This window comes from Apaloderma vittatum, unplaced genomic scaffold (assembly GCF_000703405.1).
Source record: "Apaloderma vittatum isolate BGI_N311 unplaced genomic scaffold, ASM70340v1 scaffold16827, whole genome shotgun sequence".
In the NCBI taxonomy this organism is placed as follows: domain Eukaryota; kingdom Metazoa; phylum Chordata; class Aves; order Trogoniformes; family Trogonidae; genus Apaloderma; species Apaloderma vittatum.
Genome location: NW_009724733.1, coordinates 93127 through 118648, shown reverse-complemented (window position 1 = coordinate 118648; position 25522 = coordinate 93127). Strand labels below are relative to the sequence as shown.

At 38.3% G+C, this 25522-nt stretch overlaps 1 protein-coding gene across 1 annotated transcript in view; it reads left to right on the top strand.

The window, feature by feature from the left end:
• Positions 1-7521: 7521 nt before the first annotated feature.
• Positions 7522-25522, top strand: part of WHSC1 (Wolf-Hirschhorn syndrome candidate 1) — a 58722-nt gene continuing 40721 nt past the window's right edge. The window contains 2 exon segments of the mRNA XM_009872640.1: positions 7522-8151; positions 23378-23543. Coding sequence (XP_009870942.1) covers positions 7555-8151; positions 23378-23543 — 763 coding nt within the window. The 5' untranslated portion in view covers positions 7522-7554.

Here is a 25522-nt window from a genome sequence, read left to right as displayed (position 1 = left end):
TGTGTCTGTGTGTGTGTGTCTGTGTGTGTGTTTTGTCTCCAGGTAATATAATGTAGTGGCATGTATGTGGGTAAAGTCGAACGAAATTAGCACAGTATGGCCAGGATTACATTATAGACACAGTTCCATTGACCAGATATGGATATATACAGTTCTTGATGGAAGTTACAAGTGCCGTTGAGCCAGTGTTTACCTCTGAACTTTACTTTCCAGTTCTTTATTTAAGGCAGTGGGATGTGGAGTTGAATGTGCTGGATAAAAAAGAAATCATGTGTGTTTTTACGTGTTACGTGTCCGTATGAGAGAGGGGCAATGAGTTACTGTTTTTATAAACTACGGAAGACATGGCCAAAGAGTGCTCTGTGGTACAGATTATGATACTCTCCTGTGTATACATGTAGCAAGGCTTTCATTCTACTGACGGGGCCTCATATTTCATCAGTATCACAGTGCTGCTTTTTAGAAAATTTCCAATGGGCTAAGTGTGCTCCTGGCATCTAAATCCGCCTTACCTGGGTGAACAGGTTTTAATGCCACCATAGACAAGGGCAGCAGAGTTTTAAGGGTCCAGGCAAAATTATTGTATCCTCTGCATTAAAATTATTTGCTGTCTGGTCTGATTTGGGCAACATTGTTTATTTCTGTAGAGGTGTAGTGGATAACATTTTGTTAATGCTACAGTTTGATTCATGACTTACATTGATAACTTATTTTGTGGTGTCATCCCAGATACAGTCTTCCCTTCTCAGAATTTGCGCAATCAGAAATTTTCGTGATGTTCTCGGTGAAGCTACAGACAATTGCTCTGCTGTCATGACTACATATGGGAATAAGGGCAGAATCATTGGCCACAGTGAAGAGGAAACAGATTATAGTGCGTTTATCTACTGAAGTGAGTACTACATAAAACCAGAGGGTCCAGGTCCTTAAGGTATGGTACAAGGAGTGGAGGTAGGATACTGAAAAGAAAAAGCAGAGGGATTAAAGAAGGGGTGGGAAATCGAGGTAGGCTTGGACCGGGTGAAAGAGCAGTGAAAGTACAGCAGGAACTTGACACCTAAGTACTGAGCTATTTTAGATTGCATTTGATTCTTCATTCCTAAGATCAGTAGAAGACAGATGTACAACTCTGGCCCACTGGAGATAGCGAGAAAATGTCATTGGTGAGTAAAGACCTACACTGAACAAGTATTGTCGAGTCCTGTTTTGCTGGAGAGGGCCCATTCCCTTCAGCTGAACCATTTGGAACTCTCCAGGGGACAGCAAAGTCTCAAGTTTGCATTTGAAAATATAACTTCTCTCTTCATTCTGCCCCCCTCCCCCTTAACTTTTAGCCATTTATTAATCAGCTGTTGAGGACTAGCTTTTACTGTTTATTAAATACTAGTGTTAAATCCAGTAGTTCCTACCATTTTAGGCACCAGTGTTCCTCTGCTTTTGTGCAGAGGGGAAGCGATTCTTTTCTATTTGATTTGTGGTCCCACCACAGTAGCATCTATATTCTCTCTTCAGACAGAAATAAAATGTTTTGCAAGAATTTGAATTTATTCAAATCTGTCTCCTTCCTTCGCCATCAACCTCCAGCAGCAGGAGTGGAACTGACAAAGTTAAATTTCTGCAGCGGTGGAAAAAGAATATTTCTTCTGATTTTGAAGGAAATTAATTAACAGGGAACAGCCCTTTTATGGAATCTTCTAGCCTTAGCCTTGGCAGCAGGGGTTGATTGCAAAAGCTTCTCCTGAGGAGGAACAAAAATTCAAGTCTATCAGTTTTGTAACCTTGCTTTCTGCAGTAGCAAGTAACATTTAAAGTGAAGAAATTCTTCACTTGCCATTCTACAGTTCTTAACTGTACAAGTTGGTATTGCCTATTGCCTTCACGACAAGGCAATAAATAATTTTTTCAGTTGATGAAAATAGACTGTAACATTAAATTTCTAAAATGTTATCCATTCGGAAATAAAAAAAGCAACCCCAAAACAAATTAGTAAGGATCGATACACTTACTTGCCATCCAATTTTTCTGAAAAAATAGTAAGTCCAGCTGCAAATACACTAACCTTTTTCACACAATTTAAAAAACATGCTCGATCTTTTTGTGCAAATGTATATTATGCCCCTATGTAAATATTAAATACTGTAAGTGTAAGGAGATTTTCATATAGTCATTTAAAAATACTTGCCTTGCTACCTGAATGGTTAAAAAATCATTGTATATCTACTGCAAGACTAATAAAGTCTTTACTTCAGGCACTTTTAAACTCAAAATTAGCTCCTTTGAAATAAAATTTTCTTTCTTCTTCTTTCCCAAGTAATTTCTAAGACTAGTGGTAAACTGTTAGAAAGTTTTGGTATACTTATTTTCAGTTCCTGTCAGCTATTGGAGTAATGGATTTCTTCATGAGAGATAATACTTTTGTAACAATTTTTGCTAACCCCCCACTGCAATTTTCAGATATGAGTTTTCTGTTTAGATCCTGTAGTAATTTTTCATTATTTTATTCTAGTAAAGAACAATTGCATGATAATAAATATGTCTCTACTTCTATTAGATATTTTAGGGTTTTTTTTATTCAAGATAATATGAATAAGCACATCAAGTTTTCAAATGTATTAGCAAGAATGTGTTGTAACTTGACTAATCTCTTGAAGTATTTTGTCTCATTCTCATCTGAAAATAGGGTTAACCTTTGGTCTTAAAATTGATGAGAGGATGGGAAGGCTTATCAGAAAGCTGTCTTTACAGGAAAAAATCAGCAGCCATCTATTAGCTTTTTCCGTGCCAGCTGAAAGCATGATTTGTAGGTAATAAAAATAGATTTTGTGGATACAGTTCTCTTACTGTGAATTTGTATTTAGATGTGTCATCTTCCTCCTCCCTTCATTCCTCTCCCTGCCCCCGCCAGTAATTCACCTGAGAAATAGCTTTAAGAAAACCCTTAGGCAAAACAAAAGTGGTATTTAGTAGTGATGCTTGTTGATTACTTACTCTGTTCGCTCCCTTTGGCAGAATTGGGAGGAATGGACTGCTCCATTATTTCTGACACACAAGAAAAGCATCTCTGAAATTGCAGCAGATGTGGAAGAAATGAATAATAAATGTCACATAAATGATACTGGCCTGGACAGTGAAGGAGGAATCTGACACGCCGACTAACTGCGTTTGGCTCATGACTGCTGTCAGATGATGGACCTTCAAATAATTAATAACGTTATTTTAAATAACTGCACAATAATTTGCCTTATGTAGAACCTGGGTTTTTAGTATGAAAATGTGGACAAAGCCATTGCAAAGCCTGTCTGATTGTCACTGGCCGATTAAAATAGAGACTTTTCTCTTATAAGTCAAATCTTCTTTTGCTTCTTTAAAGTTACTTGTTCACAAGCCAAAAAGTCATGTTTATTCAGCAGACTCTTTGGCTATGTGTTTTTTCCTCTTTGTTAGTGAAAATGGTACTTGTTGGGTCACCCGATAGTCCATATGGAATGATACTAGCTTAAGCTCATTAGCTGCTACTAGTGTTTGATGCTTTTGTCCAATTCCTTTCCCTTCCCTCCCCCCAGTTTCCTTTTCTATAGATGCAGAGTCATCTAGAAGAAGATAAGGGATTGCTTTTGCTCCTGTGCGATATGGTGGTCCGGCATGAGTGCACTTAATTTAACTACCAAATCTAATCATATGCTCAGCTGCTTCAGGACCTTACGCTTACAGCTCTGATCCACCAAATCTTGTCTGCGATCTATCTTTCTTCATTCTTTCACATCCTGGCTTCTAGATCTTCTTGCATTAATTCTAAGCTCACGGTACTGCTTGGTTATCTGGTGCTGATCATTTCCTTTCCTTGATCCTTTTCTTTTCTGCTCCACTATCCTCTTCACAAAGAGCCTAGTCCTTTTTCTTGCTTATAGCATTACACTGTAATTTTAGGTAGCAAAGAATTTTAGGTAGCAGAAGTTGTTCACAATTTAGCTAACTTCAATTCTGCCCTTCTTTCTTAAGACCCTTTGTTACTCCCATATGCAGATGGACTAGCTTCTTCCATTTAACTGGACCCTGCGACATAGCTTAATTTTAAGGAGGAGGACTGAGATGCGTGTGGACCATTTCCCTCCATTGGTTGTCCTAGAGATGGTGACTAACCTGCAAACTGCTCTCTGCAAGTCTCATCTTCCTAGTGGGACTGTATTTGCTTATAGGTGCTCACATGTGAATTATCTTTGCCCGTTATTCTGCCTCTTACTCTAAGTCTCTTCTCATTGGCTTCGTTAAATCTTTGTACAGACGTGGCCTATTTTCCGTATTCTGTAATCTGTATCTACTGGTTCTGATAATCTTACCTTCTCAAATTACTGCCTTTGTTTTCATCTTCCCACTTACTGTTAGCCTGGGTACACCGATTTCATGTTACCAGTTAAACTCCTGGATTTGTTGTCTCTCTAGGCTCCAGCAATTTGAGGGGCCTTTTTCAGTGCTTTCAGCTGGTTTTAGTAACTGAACCTTCACTCACTGAAGTTCTAAAACCTGCATACTGTGTATCTTCAGATGGATTAGGCACATCAAGGTAACCTCTAAAAGTCTTTCACTGTGTGGTCTGATTGGTCTTCATATTTTGATGACAGGGAATTGCTATGTCTACTATCTAGAAAGGTTTCTTTAAACTGTGTCTTTTCACTTACTTATTTACTGGTCCTTGTCCAGACAAGGCCCTGAGCGGCTTTATCTGCATTGGCCCTGATTTGAGCAGTGGGCTGGAATAGATGATTTGAGGCCTTCCAGCCTGAGTTACTCTGTCACTCTAAGGTATTTTCTTTTTGTTTTGAAACTCTTGAAGCTATCACTTCTTTAGTGCATCCAGCATTTTGAGATTGAGTGTACAGGTAACATAGTCTAATTTGATTATCTGTTGCTTTTGTTTGAGTTGTCCTGGTCTGCCTCAAGCTTGATGGCTTTCTACTTTAAAGAAGTGAGTGATTTGAGAGCAGGAGTTATTACTAAGCAGGAAAAAAAAACAAAAACAAAAACCAAAAGAAACCCCCAAACCTAGTAGAATCACGGATTAAAACACAGTTACAAAATGCAGATGTCTCTATCCCGAAATCCAGACCCCGATAAGTAGCTAATGGAGTCCTATTTAAAAATGTTTCTCGACTTAACTGTGTAGCTGATGGAGGGGAGGAAGTCCTGGGAGGCTTTTTTTGATGCTGGATCGGGGACATTGGCTGCTCCGGCCGGGCCTGGCAACCACTGGAGGGCGTCTGCGGCCGTGGGAATGCTGCTACTTTAAATTTGTTTTTTTAGATAGAGGGAATTGAGATGCCCACATGAAATCTCTGTTTTGCGTTCTGGTGTACTCTGTTAAGAATCTGTGGGAAGGAAGTACAGATTTTGCAACAATTCAGTGTTTTGGTTTGCTTTTGTTTGTTTTTTTTTAAGGAATTTTGCTGTCATCTCCACAACCATAAGCGTCACATGTTCTGTAACGGGTTTGCCTTTTGCCTAGAGATTTATAGATTTTGTCATCAGTTGTTTCTTAAAATAAATATGATTTCATTTAAATCTACTGAATCACAGCTTGAAACACTGTCATATTATTAATTGGTTTGAGAGTCTGTCTCATGTCCATGTTTTCAGAGAAGGTCTTGTGAAAGCACATGAGTTCTCTTTTGGTTTAGTGAGGTCTTTGATCTGTTCTGGTGGCATTTTGAGTTTCCTTTTACTTCTGACTCCTCTACAGGAGGATTAATACAGTTGGCTGGTTTCCACTCATTTTATCAGAAACTTATCAGAGCTTTTATTGGTGATTCAGACTTCATCTGGCTAAAGAAAGTTCAGAACCTTTCCTGTCACAGATTCACTTGGAGTCCAGGTACACTTGCACTTCTTACATTGCTTAATGCCAGCTTTACAGGCTGCTATTTGTCTCTGGAGAATGATCATCTCTCAAATGAGTCTATATTGCTTGTATGCAGAGATACCCTTTTGTCTTGTAGGTACCTTAGAGTGTTATGGAGATGAGGTGTCTACTAAGGAGCGAAGGAGTTAATTTTGAGATTCCCTCCCCTGCATCTTTGTGCATGAAAAGGCTTCATGTTGGCCAATTGCTTTGAGTTCAGGCTTGACACCCTTAGGAAGCTTTGCCAGGCTAGGGTAATGCTCAGTCATAAGCATTTATACATTTCTCCTGATGTAGAGGTAGCAAATACGCTCGTTTCAGGAATATGCCAGTTGTGAACATTATAACTGTGTACATTAATAAACAAGGTGGTAAGATTCAGAAGAGACTTCTTCCATAGCAACTGACAATTCAATAGTTATTCATCACAGTTTTTACTGCGCTTTTTTGGAAAGATATGAAACTAGATTTGATGAATTTTTGATTCGATGTGACAGTTCTTGGACTTAATCATATATGAAATTGGTTACCTTGAGCATGGATATGCTGATGATTGTGCTGAGCTTTCATAATGTTTATGATGGTGTATTTCTCTATATCGTGTGTGCACTGGAGCTGGTAATATATGAAGAGCCTACATATATGAATTTTAAAAATGAAAACTATCGTCTTACCTGGTCTAGGAGCACAAAGGAGTCATTTTGCCGGATTCGTTTGTTTGCTCTGATAGTATAATGTTGAAGTGGGCAGGGTTAGCTTTCAGAACCCTCAGGAAACTTGTGTAGGGCAGGTAATAGTGCAGCTTTAGCTTGTTGGATGTTCTCTAATATCTGTATGAAAAGTGGGTGTTAAATGATGTTATTAAAAAACTGAAGACTCCAGTAGTTGCTTTGACTATTTAAGTTTTGCCCATTGTGGCCACTGGCCTGAAGGATTGGCTGTTTCCCAGTGGACTGATGTTCTTAACACAAAATGCCTGGTTTTCATTTGTTCTCGTAGCCTTTGGCTATCCCACAGGCTTTGGGACACTTCTGAACGCTGAGCTGTGCCTTTTCCTCCGGAGGTTTTCTTTGATGGGAGCCGAGGGCCTGTTTGTAGAGTGAGGCAGAGAAGCTTATGCTGCTGCTGTCCATGGTGTAGGTGCTGCAGTAACACAGCCTGTGGGGTTTTTACTCTGGCACAACCTCTTAGAAATAAACTCGTCTGTTCTGCATTGTTGTTAATGATATTATCTTAGGTCTAACTCTTACCTGGTTTAAACAGTGCAATACCTTCGAGTAATTAGCGTGGCTAAGACTCATGCTGTCGATTGTTAACAGATTGTTAAAATGAGAACTGTGATTTTTCACTCTCTGCTTTTGTTTTAATGGAATTGATGATTCCTCATTTTTTTTCTTGGACTTCTTCATAATGTATATTAACAGATATTGAAGTATTTTTAGTTATGAAGATTGTAAATGACACTTATTTTAGTAGTACTTGAATGAAGGAACCAGATGATCGTTAAGGTCCCCTCCAATTCTGTCAAGTACATTGAGTGTTATATTGGTGGGTACATATTTTTGAATGCTTGGTGACTTCTGATAGTTCTGTATTATTAAAAATATTCTCTGTCTTTTTGTCTTAATATAGCAGTGTAAGACTGGAAACATCTGGGCTGAATGGACTTTAGCATCAAAAGAAGTTCTCAGCTGTTGACTCAAAAAATTAACTACATCAAAATGAAGCAGGTACCAGAGATCCTTGGAAATACCAACGGGAAAACTCAGAATTGTGAAGTGAATCGTGAGTGTTCTGTCTACTTGGGCAAAGCACAACTTTCTGCCACTCTACAAGAAGGTGTAATGCAAAAATATAATGGCCATGAGGCTCTTCCATTTATTCCAGCTGATAAATTGAAAGATCTGACCTCTCGTGTGTTTAACGGCGAGTCTGGGGCCCAAGATGCCAAGCTGCGCTTTGAACCCCAGGAAATAAAGGGAGTTGGAACACCACCCAACACTACTCCTATCAAGAATGGCTCTCCAGAAATTAAGCTGAAAATCACTAAAACCTACATGAACGGAAAGCCTCTTTTTGAATCATCCATCTGTGGAGACAATGGTGCAGATGTGTCCCAGTCAGAGGAAAATGAACAAAAGCCAGCAAACAAGGAGAGGAGAAACAGAAAAAGGAGCATAAAATATGATTCCTTACTTGAGCAGGGTCTTGTGGAAGCAGCGTTAGTATCGAAGACTTCAAGTCCCACTGAAAAGAAGGTAGTACTTTTTTTAATATTCTTTCTTTTGCTAGGTTTGTTAATCATACCATACGAAAAAATGAAATCTTGATAATCTTCATTTCAGGTATTTCACTAGGTGCTTCCTGCAAACAGGTCACTTTCTATGATGCTCTTTCTTTGTCTTGGCAAAGGACAGATGTACTCTAGTTCTGTTCCATGTTTCTTGATTAGTTTAGGAGTACCCCATAAATTCTGTTTCCGTATAAGTAAAACAAGTCTCCAGAGCAAATCAGGGCATGTAATAGTCTGGCATCCAGATATGCAGCCGAGACCTAGCCAGGACGTGTACCTGGGCGAGGGGGCTGGGAAGGCCTCTAAATGTAGAGATGGCCTTTAACTGTTGCAGCATGAAGTATTTTGGCTTCCTAATAACCAGATGTTTCAGAAATAAAGAACTATTTATATATTCCCGGTTCTGAATTAAAGAAAGGAGTCATCAGCTGTGGGTTGGCTGATAAATTAGGCTGTGGGTTGGCTGATAAATTAGGCTCTTCAGGTTTTGGCAGTTGGAATGTAGTCCCGACCTTTATTTGTTGCGTGAAAGGAGCTGGTTTTGATTTTTATAACCTAGTGAATTGTATTAATGAAAAGGTCTAGATACTTCTATTAAATGCCATTAACTTTTTGTGGTCAAGCTCATGTGTTTTTTGCTTCTTTTAAACATGGGTAGAAATGAAAATTTCACTTTTTTAATTTACTTTAGCAAGTTGTAAGTAAGAATGCTGCTAGGAGTCCTTTCTCCACTTTATTTAGTTTTTATTGCTAGACTCCTTTAGAGGAATGTGATTTGCAATCATTTTCTCTCGGAAGGAGAAATCTACATAGCAGGGATACTTCTAAGTATATTAAGTTTCTCAATGAATAATTTGGAATAGTGTTGTATAACAACAGTAAATGTAAATAAATGCTTTGGCTAGTGAATGGGACCTGTCTGCATACACCTTAAATGTGAAATCTGTTACAGTTTTCTGCCAACTGCAGGTTTACTAGTTAATGTTGATTATTACTTTCTCCCAAGGTCATACATGCAGAGAAGAATCACACACATAGCTGCTGTATTGCTGATTTACCCTTATTTTCATTAAAACTACTTAATGAGTCTACTTAATGAGTAAACATTCTTCTAAGTATCAGAAATATTTATCTTTTATTTATTATTTGAATATATTATTAATCCTAGAAAGATCAATACTGATGTTTTCTTGAATTTTAGTAGAGTTTGTTCTCTTTTGCTAAGGAGAGTGTTCTAAACTAATTGGTTTGGACTTTTCCGAATCACTACTCAGAGGTAGAAAATAGGGACATAGTAGTTGAAGTAATTTTTTGTCCTGCTAAATTGGACTAAAAGGTGGTATATTTATTAGCATCAATAACTCTAGTATATTTGTGTGATTTTTTTTTTTTTTTTTTAAAAAAAGAGGACACTATTCAATATGCCTGTTTACACAGTTTATTCTGAGGCCTTTCACATCAGTTGTTCCTTAAGGGTGGCCTTTAATTTTTCCTGGTGAGCGATTCATTTAAGATTAAAAGAAAGGGTGGTCTGGCTTCTCCGAGTTGTGTTCTGGCCAGAAATGGTCAGGAAGAAACCTTGTCAACAGTTTCCTAGAGTGCTGGAGACTTGATGGCAGGAGAGTGACAGGATTATTTGCTCCCGTGCCAAACCAGTGAGGACATCGGGACAACCACCTGCCTGATCTTGGGCTTTCCAATATTAAAACCTTTTCAGACCACTTGAAACAGGGTGTCGTGTTTCTGCCTTTTTCTTTTTGCATAATACACTTTCAGTTGTGAATGATGAAAGGAGAAGCATTTGATGGTCACAAGATGTTTTATAATACAACTTCTTGATTGGAAAAGCCCCAGACTTTTTATCCCTCTCATAGAGAGCATTTGCAGCTGCAGGTTTAAAATAAAGAAATAAAACATAATGCTAGAGAACATGCTGAAGGAGACTTTTCAAATGTTTGTCTGCATGTAGACTAGTGATATACATATGTTCTCTGTGATCATAACAGCAATATCTTAATATCAGACCCCTGCTCTGTCTGTTATTTCCTTACCAATATCCAAAGTCTTAATGTTAGTGCATCATACTGTGGTTTTATGTAGCTGATTGTGGATGCAAAGTAGAAGTTGGAGAAATATCCTTGTAGTAAAAGCTGATTGATTTTGCACTTAGATCCCTGTCTACTGTAGGTTACAAGTTAATGTAGAACCTGTTTGTCTGGTTTTATTTCTGGGCTGGTTTCTCTCTCAGTTTCTTGTTCCAGCTCTTACTCTTTTGGTTTAGCAAAAATTGCCATGGTTCACATACTGCCTTTTATGTAAGGTAATTATATCTCTGTTTGATGGACATAGCAGATTAGTATCTTGCTGAGGTGAGAGACATAGCATTTAACAAATGTCCCAGCGCTCTGTTGTTGGGTTTTCCGGTTGTTTGGGCATTTTTTGTTAGCATAAAGGAAGGCTGCTTAAAACTTGATCTGCAAGTCAGTTTGCAATTGGGATTAAATGTGATCTGCCCAGCTCTGGCGTGAGTTGAATTTCTATCGATAACCACCACGTTTTCTAGGCCTCCGAGAAACAGCTGTACTGCTTTCACATTGCCAAGGTGAAGGAGGAGCGGGATAAGCTCTTTCCTCCCTCCCCTCCTGCCTTTCGCCCTTCTTCTTCCCACCCCTGGTATCTCTCCACCTGAGGAATTTACTTTAAAATCCAGGCCTCTTCTGCAGAGGCCTTGTTTAGCAACTTTTATGCCAAGACTCTGTGCCAATAGTGGTCTGACATCACCTCCAAGCGTTCTGTGTTATCAGTGGTAGTTATCACAGGTCCAGTGTTTGAATCTACACTAAAGCCATGGACTGCAGCGATTGCCCACTTGATAGTGCTGCTTGTGGGAGTGGCAGCAGGTTTCAGGATTGGCTTTTGCCATGGTTGGTTTTTGAGTCGTATTTGTCTGTTCTTGCAATGCTACCAGTTAGGAATGAGGACTTTCCTAGATTTTTCTCACTTGCCAGAGGTGAATAAAACCTTGTTTGGAGAAAAGTGGCAGAGCTTTGCTTCATATACTAGTATGAAATTATCAAAGTCTGATCCCTAGAGCAATCCAGTGTTTCTGTACGGGAAACAGAGTATGGATATCTGCAGCTTTCAGTCACAGTGGCGGTGCCAAAGGAGATCTGTGCTCTCTGACCCTAAGAACAGCTCGGGGGGTGATACTGGCGCATTCAAGCTTGTTCCGCATAAGCCAATTTGGGCCCAGGAGTGGCAGTCTGCCCTTTTGGCACAGCTCCCTGGCACGACTTCCTAGCATGGGTGCAGTAGCTCAGAAAAGCAGCAACGCTGTGTACAGAATAAACCTGCAAGTCCCCACACTCCTGTACTTACTAGTTTAAGGATTCCAGCTGTGTAAGATGTACACAGTCCAACAGCTGCACCTTCCACATAGCTTGGTAGCCAGTTTTCTTGTAGCTCTCTTTCAGTATTAGACCAGATCCTTGGCAGTTTGTTGCTCTTTCTGCTCGATACAGTCTATTAATGACTTGCAGGAGCTGCATGGGGGCAATATCAAGTTACTGGAGAAACTCCACTAGTCCTTGTCATGTGTTTCTCTTGCTGTTTTGTCTTCACAGAGAAAACCTGTTCCAGCCAACTCCATTATATTCAATACCTACATAATGTTATAGTGCCATTTGCAGTGAATGGCTAGGATTTGGAAACCCTATAAGGGTAGAACAGAAGCAGCCTGAGGATTATCTGCTGCTTTTTCTGCCTCTGTGCTGACAATACAGGAAGCTGGGGACCACTGAGGGTGATGATGTTGTCTGATGTTGTCTGATGCTTACCATCAGATTGTTAGAGATGAGCAGAAACCAACAAGTTCCCTCTGTGAGGTATCCTCACCAAATATTTGATTATCCTTTTACAGCTGTTACAGCCAGATCCTGAGGTGACTTATTTTTGGTTTAGTTTTGCAAAAAAAGTAAAAAGAAAAAATCAAGTCAAACCAATGTGTCTTTTTCAGAAGCAGGGTTTGCTTGATTGTTCTTCATCATCAGTTATTAGTGATTCCTGGTCAAGTTCAGTTACTGAACTTGTCATAAAACGTGCAACTAAAGTACCATGGGAGTCAGGAACTATAGTTGCAGGGTAACGTTAACTCAGTTAACTTTATTAATAGGATCTTCTTGAAGTATCAGATCCTGCCTTCGGGTGAGTGGCAACACAGGCTGTCTGGCTAATATCATCAGAATCCCAAAGGAGTAGGAGTAACCCTAAAAATCTCTTCTGAGTGATCCCTTCAGGAACAAGAGATGTAACTTCTTACCTTTTAGGAAGGATTTCTGGGCTGCTGTCTTGCAACAGCTGTTAGTAAAGGGTTACGTTTAGCTACACCTTGAAAACTTGTTTGGGCTAAGCAGCTCGAAATGTGCAGCAGTAATTGTTACTTTGGAACCTTAAATTGTTTGTTCTTAACACCTCACTGGAAAAATATTTTAAAGAACTACTTGTGGATTAGGAAGCACCAAAAAACATACAGCCTCAAGAGTATACTGGTGTGGGGGGAGATTAGAAGCTATGAATATTCTCAGAGTGGCTACAAAATTAATTACAGAAAGCTTGAGTATTTGTTCAAGGCTCTTCATACCAGACTTCCTGTCCTTGTATAAAAATGTGGCTGAATGAAGTACACTTTCTGCATAAAACTGCCATCTCAATATGTAATATTTAAATAGAGGGGTTTTTTTTCTCTTCATAAACACATTAGTGGAAGAATCCAAATCAAATATGAAATAATATTTTGAAGACATGGAAGAAAATGCTATATAAGAATAGCTCTATCAAGCTGGATCAAGGAACCGTTTCATTTGGTGTGTGGGCTCTGGGGCGAGGCTCAGCAGAGGATGTGTAATGAGGAGTACAGAAGGCAAATCACGGAGCGATGTTCTCTTTGAATGCATTCAGCCTCCAGCAGGTTGTGACTCAGGTCTTTAGGGCTGGTGACTTTGTACTTAATAGCTGTAGATGGCTACATTCATGGAAGATGACCTCAGTTTCTCTTTAAGCCACTATGAACCTTTTGCATCCGTGACATTAAGCACCTCTTTTTCAATTTGCCACCTACTTGTTTCACTTGACTCTCTCATGATGCCAGAAGTAGGGATCATGAACAGACTTCTCTATTACTGATAGTTTTATCAGTTTCTCACGCATCTACTCAATTTTTAATTTCACCTTGGAGAGTCTAGTTTACCTAGTGCATTGTTCCACATACAAGAGCCATTCCAGAATGTTACTTATTGTTATTGTCCTTTTTTGGAACTTTTTTAGAATGAGAACCGTACAGGACGTTCAAGATGCAGGTGACTTGTGGAGGCATACAGTGGCATGTAAATGATTTTCTATATTGTTCTCAGTTTCATTTAAAAGTTACAAATAATAGCATTTGTTTGGTTCTTGACTGCTTCTGAATGCTGCGCCAGTTGTGGAAAAGAGCTGCCCAGATGTAATCTAACTCAAATCCAAAGAATGTCAGCAACTGTTGCATTGTTTCATACTCACCTTTGGCTTGTGCATTCCAGGACCTTTTTTTTTTTTTTTTTTTTTTTTTTCTATTTTATTTTGGTCTTTAGGGCACTGTGGTGGACATGACAGATCAAATAAAGTGGTGAGCAGGCCATCTTCTGGAAGAACTAACATCCCTTTACGTCTCAACAGCAGATTGTGGGCCATAATACAACTGAGAGGTTAATTTTGCTTTTTGAGGTTTAATTGTTTTTACAGTTGACCAGACATTCTCAGTTGTTGCACTGGCAGTGCCATGATGTAAACACATACTGTCACCTCAGCACCTCCCCTTCAGATTGTATTGATCGTGACTGGTTGGCGGGGCAAGGGATTTCCTTGTTCTCACTGCTTTTCTGTTCAAGGTGCAGTGAAGCTTTTCTGTTGCTCTGCTCCGTGTTCTGCTTAACTAAAATAATGCATGTCTAACTTGTGTATTTAGCTGAGAGTTAGATCTGCAGTTTGGGGTTATGTTATTTGGATAGATTTACAGGCAGATTTGGGGGGAAACTTAGTGATCTGTACCAGATGTCATGTCTGGCCCTTAAAGCCCCTGTTTGTCAAGGAAGAAAGATGCTTTGTTGTAACCCTTAGGCAAAGTAGCAAAAGCAAAATATTTTTATCTGTATCAGAAGAGATAATATGATATCAGCCTCCTTTACAAGTTAACTTGTTCTGAAGATGATTTCATCTAGGACACGTGAACTTTAGGACCTCCGAAAGAGGTTCATAGTCACTAAATTTATGTCTATTTCTATCTTATCCTTTTAATTGCTATTCTTATCCTTCTAGTAAAAATAAATAGGTCCAATTGTGCTAACATTTATATTTCTTCTTTTTGCAAACACCTGAAGTACCTACAGGAGTTGTTCTCTTGTGCATCATAAAATGGGCAGTAGCTAAAACTGTAAGTTGCCAGTAATGAGGAATTAATTCCTGTCTCAGAAAGACAGTTCACAAAAATGCTTTGCTTTGGAAGCCCAGTGTAAGAGGGAGAACTGGATCTTGCACAGACTCGTTTGAAGAAAAGTGAATCTGTGGCCTCATAGCAGTAACCGGTGCTGGAAAAGCTTGGTTTTATTTCTTTGTTGCTGTTTTGTTTGGTTTGGTAAATAAGTGTTGTCTTGAGTGTATGTTGAGGATGATTGTGAGGAAGTAAAATAATTTGAGGTCTTGGTTCTTGTGGAATTGACAGTCCTTTGGTCGTGTGCTTCATGATGTTTTACTGCAACAACTGCCCTATTTTAAAATTCATGTGGAGTTGAGCATTTTTGGTTGGGGTTTCCCAGATTTTCTGTACATCTTTATTTATGAAAATAAGGAATGTTTCAGGAATATGCTTCAGCATTGCCAAATCAAGGTCATGTCTGTCTGTTTAGAACTTGTGGTTTGTTTTTTTTTCCTTCTACTTGCCCCTAGGCTGATTAACCACTGATTCCATTTCTTGCATTTCCTCTCTAGAAGAGAAGGACCTAGTAGGTTTATGTACCAACACAACCTGCATGGAAACTTTGTGTGCCTGCCTTTAGGTATGGGGATTAATTTTAAAGCTCTAATCTCAAAGGCAGAGTAGTACTTGGACTATATCAAATTATGAGTTAACTAATGGAACCCTATTATACCAAATCAGTGTTTATTCTACATTTTATTTCAGAAGTGTTCTTTTTGCAAAAAAGTGTGAAGTAAGTAACTGCCTTTACCAGAAAACAATATCTTGTGAATGTAGTTGCCTGTTGACAGTATTATCTTGGCTTTCTATTTTCTACCAAGAATTTTAGGATTCAGAACATCTGTCAGTGTTATTTTGGATGTTTATAAACTACCAAGAGGAGGCTATCTGTTAAGAAAGTGTTTTGGGAAAACTCTTTTTTGCTGAGCTCTCTAGGGGTGTAAGAGAGTGTTAAGGGTAAGGCCCTGATACAGGTTCTGATCTTGAAAGTATGCATGCAGATAACAAAATACATATGGCATTCTGAAAATCTGTAGGTATGCTGAAATGATTTCGCTTTCATTCTGTTGTCTTATGTGAAATTCCTATGGAAATTATTCAGAAATAATGGTTTTCCGTGCCAAACTTCCCCTTGGCTCTAAAGTTACACTTCTCCAGACTTGTGTAGCATCTCATCTGCCCCGTGTCTTATGTAGCCAGATAGCACACCAGAAATTTAAACTTCTGAGGGTGGGTGAAGGTTAGAGAACTTGGATGTAGGCAGGAATCTTTTTCTAATACCCAATAAAAGAGAAGATTCTATTCATTCTGATCAAACGTTAGCTAATTTAAAATTTCTGAAACATGGAACCTTTCAAAAATAATCTAGTGACTTACAGTTTAAGAGGTCATCTAAATGTAAATGCAGAAATTCAGTAAAGCAGCTGAAAGAAACTGTCCTCCACATTTTTAAGAAAGATTGAGGGTTGGGAAGTGTTCCAGAACTTGTGTCTTACTGGATCTATCTGTGAATGATTAAATCTGTTTCTCTTCAGCTTATTTACTTTGAAAAAAAGGTTGTATCCTAGTTACTAAAATACTATGTTAAATTTATTTCTAAAATTCTTGCTCATGTACTGTTTGTGTAAAGGAAGATTGCTAATTTGAATAGACAGATTTGTTTTTAAATGTAAAATCATCTTAAAAAAATACTCATCTGCTGGAGACTTGCTAATGAAGGAACCTAAGCCAGAAAAAAGAACTGAAATGAAATCAGGAGTTCAGTGGCTGATTTGAAATACAAAATTGAGCTTTTATCTTGTTTTAAACTCTATAACTTATGAATCCCTTAAATGGATTTTTATTGTCTTCTGCTTGCTTTCCCTCTTGGAGGGGTTATATTCAACACACTGTCCATGAATTGCTTTAGATGGGTTTGTGGAAAGAAGTGAAGGCAAACGAACTCTTGTCCCAAAACTTGTATTAGGTTTCAAAGAGCCTCAGCCAGCACCAAAGAGTTTTGAGGGGATCTAGCAGAGACTTTCTTCAGCCTTTTTAGTCCTCTTGTTTATAGCTTTACTATCTATGTGCATTGGAGATTCAAACTTAGTGTCTTCTGCAAATATTATTCTTCTCACAGCCAGATCTGACCACCTTTTAGTTACAGAAGAGAATTAAGTAAGTGGTTAATAATAGAAGAAAAGATAACCTGAAGAAATGCATTTAACTTTTTTCTCAAAATTGAATTTGAGGGGTCTTAGTTAAATCTCTGGCTTGGTATAAAATAATTAGAAATCTGAAAAACTGACAAACCAACCCCCAGTATAAGTTGCTCAAGTTTTTGTTTTGACCTGGACTTTAAGTGTCCTCTTGCCCCTCAGTTCTTTACCTCACTGTACAATATAATGTGTATTTTACGAGGGTGCCGCAGATTAAATTGTGCAGAGGTTGATGCAAGGGCCTTCTGAGGGCTGCAGTCTTTGGGTGCTCTACTAAAGTATCCCAGAAAGTTTTACTGGCGATGGAACATAAAACTTTGCCAACTCATTGCTTCTTTCTTCATGTTTCGTCATCCTGCTCCATTTTGTAGTAAGAATTCAACTTTTTCTCTTAATTCTGTGAGGATCTGGTTTACTTTTTAGTCTCCTGCCTGAAACATTCTCTCTGTAGACAGTGCTTTGCTGAATATGTAATCACACAGCATTCTTCCGTTCAGTAGTAGGCAGAATATAACAAGACATAGTGGAAAAACTAATTTTTATTCCTAATACCTTCAATTACTTGTTGTTTACTATTTAAATATACTTTTCCACATCCCAGAAGGTGGGAGCTATTTGGATAAGCATAGGGCCTCTTGTCCTTCTGGGATTTACTATAATGTGTGAATTATAATTAAAACCACAACAAAAAACAACAACAAAAACATTAACTAAGGCTGTTATTTTTGTGAATATACTGCGTTTCTATAGACTAAATAATTTAGAATGAACACTGGCCATTTCTTAACAGACTTAAGTTGCCACTGTCTTCATCTGAAGCAGCAGTGTATGTTGAGAGTTTGGCATAGGTTTTAATCAGCTACAGCTGTATGTAACTTTTGGTTTTGACATGATTGGATTTCATGAGATTTTTGTTCTCAGTTGGAGTGAGAAGAAGCTGTTTCTCTGTCCTGAATGAGAGGCCATCGCTCATTGGGGAAGTAGCCACATCCCTCCATTCCTTTGCCTGAAAACCGAATTGTGATTTGTCTTTTGTCAAAGACAAATTTCTGTTTTGTTTTTTTTTCAAGAAGCAAGAGCTTTTGTAACAAGAGATTAATTGTGATGGTGATTTTTCAAGGAAGAAATATTTGGAATCATCCTATTATACAGTTTGTTTGCTTGTTTATAGTGTCCTTAACGATTCGTGAATTCAAATACCAGAGCAACGTTATGAAAATAATCTTTTTTTTTTTGTTCTGTTGCTCACTTTTTCGTCAGAGAAACCTACAATTGAACCTCTGAAAGGAATTACGTTTGTTCTACAACCACTGCCTTAGTTCACCATCTTTCCTGTTAGAGAGCCAAGAGGACACAAAACGTTTTTACTTAATTTTTATTACACAAGTCCATGATAGAAAATAGGAGTATCGGTGGATGAAATGCAGCACCAGTAGATAGCAGGACCAGAAAAATATGTGAGTTTGGTCAGCAAGCAGTGTTGTCTTTTCTGTAGTAAAGAAATATTTTCAACTGTCTGTGTGGTTTAACTTTGATTCAAAGTACATTTTATTTGCATATATTCTGTTCAGAGTTTTGTTTTAGTTTCTTTGTAACACTAGTAGGTTTGTGTTGTATTTTATTTTTTCTGGAATGCAAGCTGACCTCCAGCAGTTGGTGTTTTTGTCGCCTGACCTTCTTCTATTACTGTGGAAGTTCTTCGATACAGGTTGGAACTGAATTGAAAATGAGAACAAAAAGGGAGATAACAGATATCTGCAAGTTATTCAATAGGTACTTACCTGTTATGTTACACAGGGGAGAGCATTTACCATCTTTGCTTGTCTTAATTCTTCTCTTTTTTTTTGGCCCAATATTAAATTCTGATGGTGTGTTCTTCACCATTTCTTAAGATTAATCTTTGTCTAATCCCTTTTTTTGACAATATACAGTTAGATAAAGGGTTATTTAATGATTTCTGTAGCTTTCCAAGTTTGTATAGTGAAATAAAAGCTTTTTTGATGTGTAAAGTATTTTGGAGCAATTTTGAGGGGCTGTAATTCCTTGCATGTGTCTACATTCGTGTATAGACAGAATAGATAATTATAGTATTAGGATCTCCACCACTGATCACTCTAAAAAGGATAAAGTTACCTTAGTTAATGTTATCACCAAGTAAGCTGCCTGGGTGTTTGTTGGTTTGTTTTGAGGGGTTTTTTTAATTACCTTTGTCCCATGTTTACTAAACACTTATCATGGCGTTTTCATTATGGAGTCCACAAATAAACCAAAAGCTCTTGGTACAGTAAAGATGCTGCCCTTAAATGCATTTTTTTTTAATCATTTTAATATACTTTTTGGCTTTGACATTGCCTATCACTCACAGTGTGTTCTTGTCTTGTCATATTCATTAGTCAGACCAGAACTAAATGGAAACTGATTGCACTCTTCTCGTCAGATGTAGGCAAAGGTAATTAAATACCCATGTTTTCTGTGGCTAAGCCACTACCTTGGGCTGGTAGAATGCTGACAGCAGTGTCATAAATTCTTGTCACTCTTCCTGTCACTCATCTCTTATGAAAGTGCCGAGAGAAATGACAAACAAATCTGTTAGATGTTAAAGGAGAAAATTTTTGGTCCTTCTCAGGCTATTGCAGCTGCTGTCCCTGATGAGTTTTTGATACTTGTGCTCTTCAAGACAAAATTTCTCACAAAAAACCTCATTTGTAATAAGGGAATTACTCCTTGTGGCTCCCCTGGATAAAATAAACTTAAAATCTACCTTTCGGAGCAAGTCTTTCAGCAGTCTACTAATCTAGGAAGCCCGGAGTTTTGATGCTTGCCATGCTGAGAGGTGCAGAGCAAGTGTTAGACTGGTCTGCGCGGGAGCAACCGCCCAGGCTTTGATTGCCCATTTGTGTAACTTCTCTGCAATCTGGTGTTGGAAGGAGAGGGCAGGGAAGCACTGGAATTCCTTCCCAAAGCAAAGCAGAAATAGTATCACATGCTGCTTCCTTCTTCCGTTAGTGTAACTGGTTTAAAGTTTGGGGCTAAGGTGACTGAGGTGGTAGTTATCTCAGGGGCTGCAGAGCTTGCCTGTAATTAAGGAAAGAGAGGGAGAGGAAATTGTGCAACTCGGTGTGTATGTGTTTCCTTCTATCAAAATTGCAGTAGAAGGTAATGGGATGAGGCATATGCAGAGCAGCCCAGACTTTTTTGGCAAAGACTGGTCTGTGCTCATCTGCAGCACGGAAAGCTTGACAGGCTTTGTTTTGTTGACGTTTATGGGTAGGAGATCAATGAGAAATGAGGACAATTTCAAGAAATAAAAGGTTATCAAATAGATGCAAAGAGCCAAAAACTGAGGAGAAGATATTTTAAAATAGTTTTGATTTTGTGTGACCTTCCCTTGTTTTACAGTCGTGCTCTAAACCAGGAGTCTCGCATCCTAATTTGCTCACACAAACATCCCAGAAAGAATTGATCAGCTACTGCAGGAGGAGACGTTCCCTGCCTTCTGGTGCCTTCACACAGACCACCGAAACACGCTTCGAGTCCTCCCGCTCCGTCCTCCACAGGTGCAGTCAGACTGTTTTGCCTGACTACATACTGTGAGGAATCCGGATTTGCTTAAACAACAGTTCTCGGTTTTTTCTGGAGGAAAATCAAGCCCTGCAAGCCAAACTCTTTTTTTTCCATACCACCTTACAACTTGGTTTGCTGTTCTTAACAATTGCAGAGTACAGGTGTCTCATAAAGAAACTCATAGGAGGACATAGATACTATCAGGGCACTGGGTTAGAAGTACTCTCTTCTTCCCATGCAATCAGTAATGAAAAAACCCCATGTGGATACTGAAGTAAAATTATGCGTGTGACTGCCTTCCAGTATTTAACATTTTCTGATGTTGTTAAACAGTTTAAATACTAAAGCATGTAATGCTATGCTGACATTTTGCAAAAATGTTTTAGAGAGGAAGTATTGAAGAGGCTGTTGATGTCTTACAGCTGCTTGTCTCAGAAGTACTTTCCAGGAATTTCACCTTGTTGTTTAATGTTGAGATACCTATTAAATAGATCAGGGTAGTTCCCAGAATGAGGAAATAAAACTAAACCAGAAGGGTGTGGGAAAGAAAGATGGAAGTGTGCAAGTTCACAGTAATATTTTCTGTAGGTTTTTAACTAATCTCATATGAGAGCTTTCAAAAAAAATAATGTGCATAGGATTCTGTGCTGTATTTTTGCTGTTCTTTTAAAGTATATGCACTTTATCAATAAAAGAAAACATAAATACAGCAAGTGTTTTTTAGATAAACCTTGCAGGTTTTATCAGAGCTTGTAATTTTCAGGGGTTTTTATCAGGGTCCAGTATAGCAGAAGAGTTCTGGGCAATTTTAAAATTGTGAAGTTCTTGTAGATGCATTGAAATGTGATATTCACCCGTGTACCACCACCCCTTTTATATTATGCCGCAATAAGAAGCGCTGCTGCAGCCTTTTCATTATTCCAGCCAACTCTCTTTCCAACTGTAGTCGTAAATCTCTGCAGCCTAATTGCATTTTCTGAAAAATACAGGGACTTATAAATTAAAAATGAGATTCAGAATCCTGAGTAACTTCTCATTTCTGAAAAGTTGATTGATTGAAAAATATTTTCATCCCACGTATTTAGTTTAAATGCTGAAGTCGGTTTGTGAGTGTTAGGATTAAGGGTTTTTTCTGGATTTGTCCTCAGCACACGTATTTCTTAATTTTTAGCTTTTAGGCATAGCTTTTGATGTCAGGTTTAACTGCTAGAAGGGACGTTTGATTTTTTCACATCTGCTTGGATCCCTTAAGGTCTGTTGAGAGCTCTGGACTTGAGACCAGCTCAGCGGGAAGGGTTTTCTGACAGAATCCTTGGAGAGCCAGAAGCCCTGAGGCATGGGAACATGGCTCTAGCTGGAGGCACACGAGCCAAGTCTGAATTCATCAGAAAAGCTGACTCACTGGATGAGTAACTGTCCCTTACAATCAGATGACATAGCATCATGCGCGCTCGCCGGGCGTAGCTTTGAAAGCTCTGCGGAAAGAATTTCCCAGTACATTAAGCTTTACGGTCTTTGCTTGGGTGTACATCTGTCTTTGGGTTGCAGGAAAAAAGTCTCTGTGCTGTTGCAGCACGTCCAAGATTTTTGTTGTTTGTGTTTAGCTGTGGTGGTTTTCTCTGGATTTAAAGTTCTGTACAAGGTGGCCCAACCTGCTCTGGTTCAACATAATGGTCCAAATACTTGCTTCAACATTCTAGATTTCCAGTCTCTTTTGTTTTTCTTTCCACTTGGTCTTTCTTCTTGCCACTTTTAATTAGTTAGAACAGAATTTTGCTCCAGCTCTAATATTAAAATCCACTGAAAGTCTGAAGCTCCGATCTGCCTTCTCGATGTTGAGCTGGTGCATGTCGCACATAAATTTAGTACTAGAAAAATGAAAAAGCAAATTATTTTGTTTTGGTTTTTTGGTTTTTTTTACAGATAGCTGTGATAAGACACATTGTGTGCTTTCTTACATTCATAGTTAATGCTTACCTAGATAAAGGCATTCATTATTTATATCAAATAGAAGCCAAAAAGACAAAATGTAACTAACTTCATGAAATAGTTCTACTTAGTGAATAAATGTGTTGCTGAACTTTGTTATGATGCATTAAAAATGTGCGTCTGTCACAGGGGAACGCAAAATTCCCTTGCAGTTCGGTCTATCCCTTGAAGTGGAAATGGTTCAGCAACTGTTTTCCAATAGATAAAATAGCTTTAGAGCACCAGCTGAGCACTCACTATCTTTTAGTGGTAGAACTGGAATAGAAAAAAAAGATTTTGCAGAAGGATGTGGCGAAGGATTCACATCACAAATTCTCAGTGTGTAAAAAGACAGATGAAAGATGCAGAGTTGGGTTTTTTTTTTAATTGGTTATTTATGTAGTTTCTATTCAGATCTACAGTATTTCAGTCTATTCTGATTTGGGAATTATTTATTTTAAATCTAAGACCACGTTTGTGTGTGTAACACTTACGTTGATTAATAACATTAAATACAAATTCCACCTCTACATCCAGTGCTCATTTAATGTGTTTGAAATTAAAGTAAGCCTTCCTGATGGTCTCTCAGCAGTCACCCAATAAGATAAAGGCAAACCGCAGCTTATTTGCCTATATTTCTAAGTAAAATAAAAAAACCTAAGTGGAACTTGGATTTTTTTTTTTGCTGTGAAAGAACAAAAAGTATTACTTAAAATTTATATTACACATGAAATATAATTATTGTTGTTAGCAAACATAATAGCTCTTTATTGTAGTGAATTATTTCTGATTTCGCTCCTTCTGTTACCACTCTGTTTTACATATAATGAGAATACTTAAAACGGTATACGAACTGGAGTTTGTTTTTTATTTTCTTCTGCTATTTTGTAATTGTAATGAATATCTGAAGAAATATGGTGATAGTTTTTTTATTTTTTCCCTTTTTATCTTTTAAGGGTCCTGCTAAGAGAGATCCAGCTCAAAGTACCATCAAAGAAGACAAAGTCCATCTGTTGAAATTTAATATAGGAGATCTAGTGTGGTCAAAAGTGTCTGGTTTTCCATGGTGGCCCTGTATGGTTTCTTCTGATCCTGTTCTCCATTCCTATACTAAACTAAAAGGTATGTCAGTGATACTACAAATATTCAGATTTCTTCAGGTATACCTTATTTTTTGAAAATTCTGTTCTTTTTTCATCTGTTCAGCTGCATCAGTAACTGAATCAGCTCCTTGTTTTTGAAAGGAATGTTAAAATCACATAAACACTATCTGTGAGCATATAGAAGATGGAGCTTTTTTTCCACTATCTTATTAATTCTGAACATTCTCCAGAAGATTGCAAAATTGTGATTTATGAAACAGCGTGAAGTCGTATTAAAAAACTTACCTCATGGTAATTTCCATTGTTTTTGTGGAAATACGTGGAAAAGTGATGTGGCCTAAAAATTTTATTGAAAACTAATGGGAATTAAATACTCCTGATGATTATGCTTTCTAAAAGCAATCTGTAATTCAGGCAGCTAAATTTTCAGTGATTCATAGAATCAGCATTCATAGCTACAGACAACATTAGTTGATTCCAAACGCAAGGACTGCCAGGTATTAATGAAATTTTAAAGTGGAAATCTGTATGATTTGTTAATCTTTATTTGCATCTCTCTTCTGAAACTGTTGAGGTTTATTTGTGCTGGCCGTAGAATGATAAAGTAATACAGGTTGTAAAGAACCTCTGGAAGTCATATCGTTTCCGAGTTAGAGCAGGTTGCTCGGGGCCTTGGGGAGTCTGTGCTCGCTGCTCCCAGACACCTGCTTGTCTTTCCTGTGCTTGGACATGTCTTTTAGGAGAATTTGTCTCATAATCTTGTAGGTGTTGAGGGTAAGCTAGTAAGCCTAGCTTGTAATTCCCCAGGTTGTTCTTGTTTTTCTTGAAGACAGGTGCAGTGCTTGCTTTTTCCCTGACGTTGGGTGTTACCTCCCCTGATGGTTGTGACCTTGCAAAAAAAATTCTAGAGTTCAGCCTTGCAATCACATTGGCCAACACCTTGAGCTCCTTCTGAGGCATCTCGTACGGTCCCTTTAGCTCACAGATGTCCAATTTGATTAAGTGCTCCCTGACTTTTTTGTAATATGCTGTAGGTAGTTCATCAGCCTTGCAGGCATTATCACTGTACTAAGGGACCTGAAGGCTTGGGGGCAGATGTTCCAATTTAAAAAGCAAACAAAAACCTGAGGAAAAAAAGCCCTAGAGAACCCCAGCCTGTGTCCTTTTTCACCCAGCCCCCTGCCCCAGTGAGCAATCTTTAGCCTTTCTTTCCCTGCTGTTGTGTTTACAGAAAATCTTCTTGCTGCCTGTTGCATCCCTTCACTAGTTTTAACTCCAGCTGAGCACTGTAAACAATTTTTTTACTGTGTTTATGCCAAACATTGTGAAAGTTTAGAAAACCTGGAAACAGAATCCAGAACACTTGCAGATTAAGGAGAAAAGCGAGAACTTAATAGTTCTCATTAAGTTCAAGTCAAAGTAGGAGCCACATACCTTTGTTTTGATATTTATGCTTCTAAATGCTTTAATGTATTTTAATAAATCAAGTGAAAGTATCAACTTCTGTTATTATGAACAGAGTATGACAGTTATTTGCCACTAGAGATTTCAGTAACTTTGAACTATATATTTCAAAGTCTGCGAGAGGAGTGGTTTTGTGTGGTTTTTTTTTTTTAATGTAGTTTTCAAGGATTGAATTGAGGGAACAGACTGGAATATGCATATAAAATTTGCATGGAATTACAAATTTCCAGTGTGGAGGGACTGTAAACATGTAGGATTGGAAATCAGAATTTTTGTCACTTTGGAGGTGTGGTCTGAAAAAAAACGCAGTTCAGTAGGAGTAAGTGCTGCATTTTTACAGTGGTAGGTGATCGAGCTGGGAAATGAGTGGGAAGCTGTATTTTTGCAGAAAGGAATCTGAGACATGCAGTAACCTATCGTAGTTTTCTCTCCAAAAAGACCGAAGTCATGCAGATGTAAATTAGTAGTGCTGCTTATAAGAAGCGTGAAGTAGATACTTTGATTTTTTAGAGTGGCAGCATGGCCTCAGCAAGA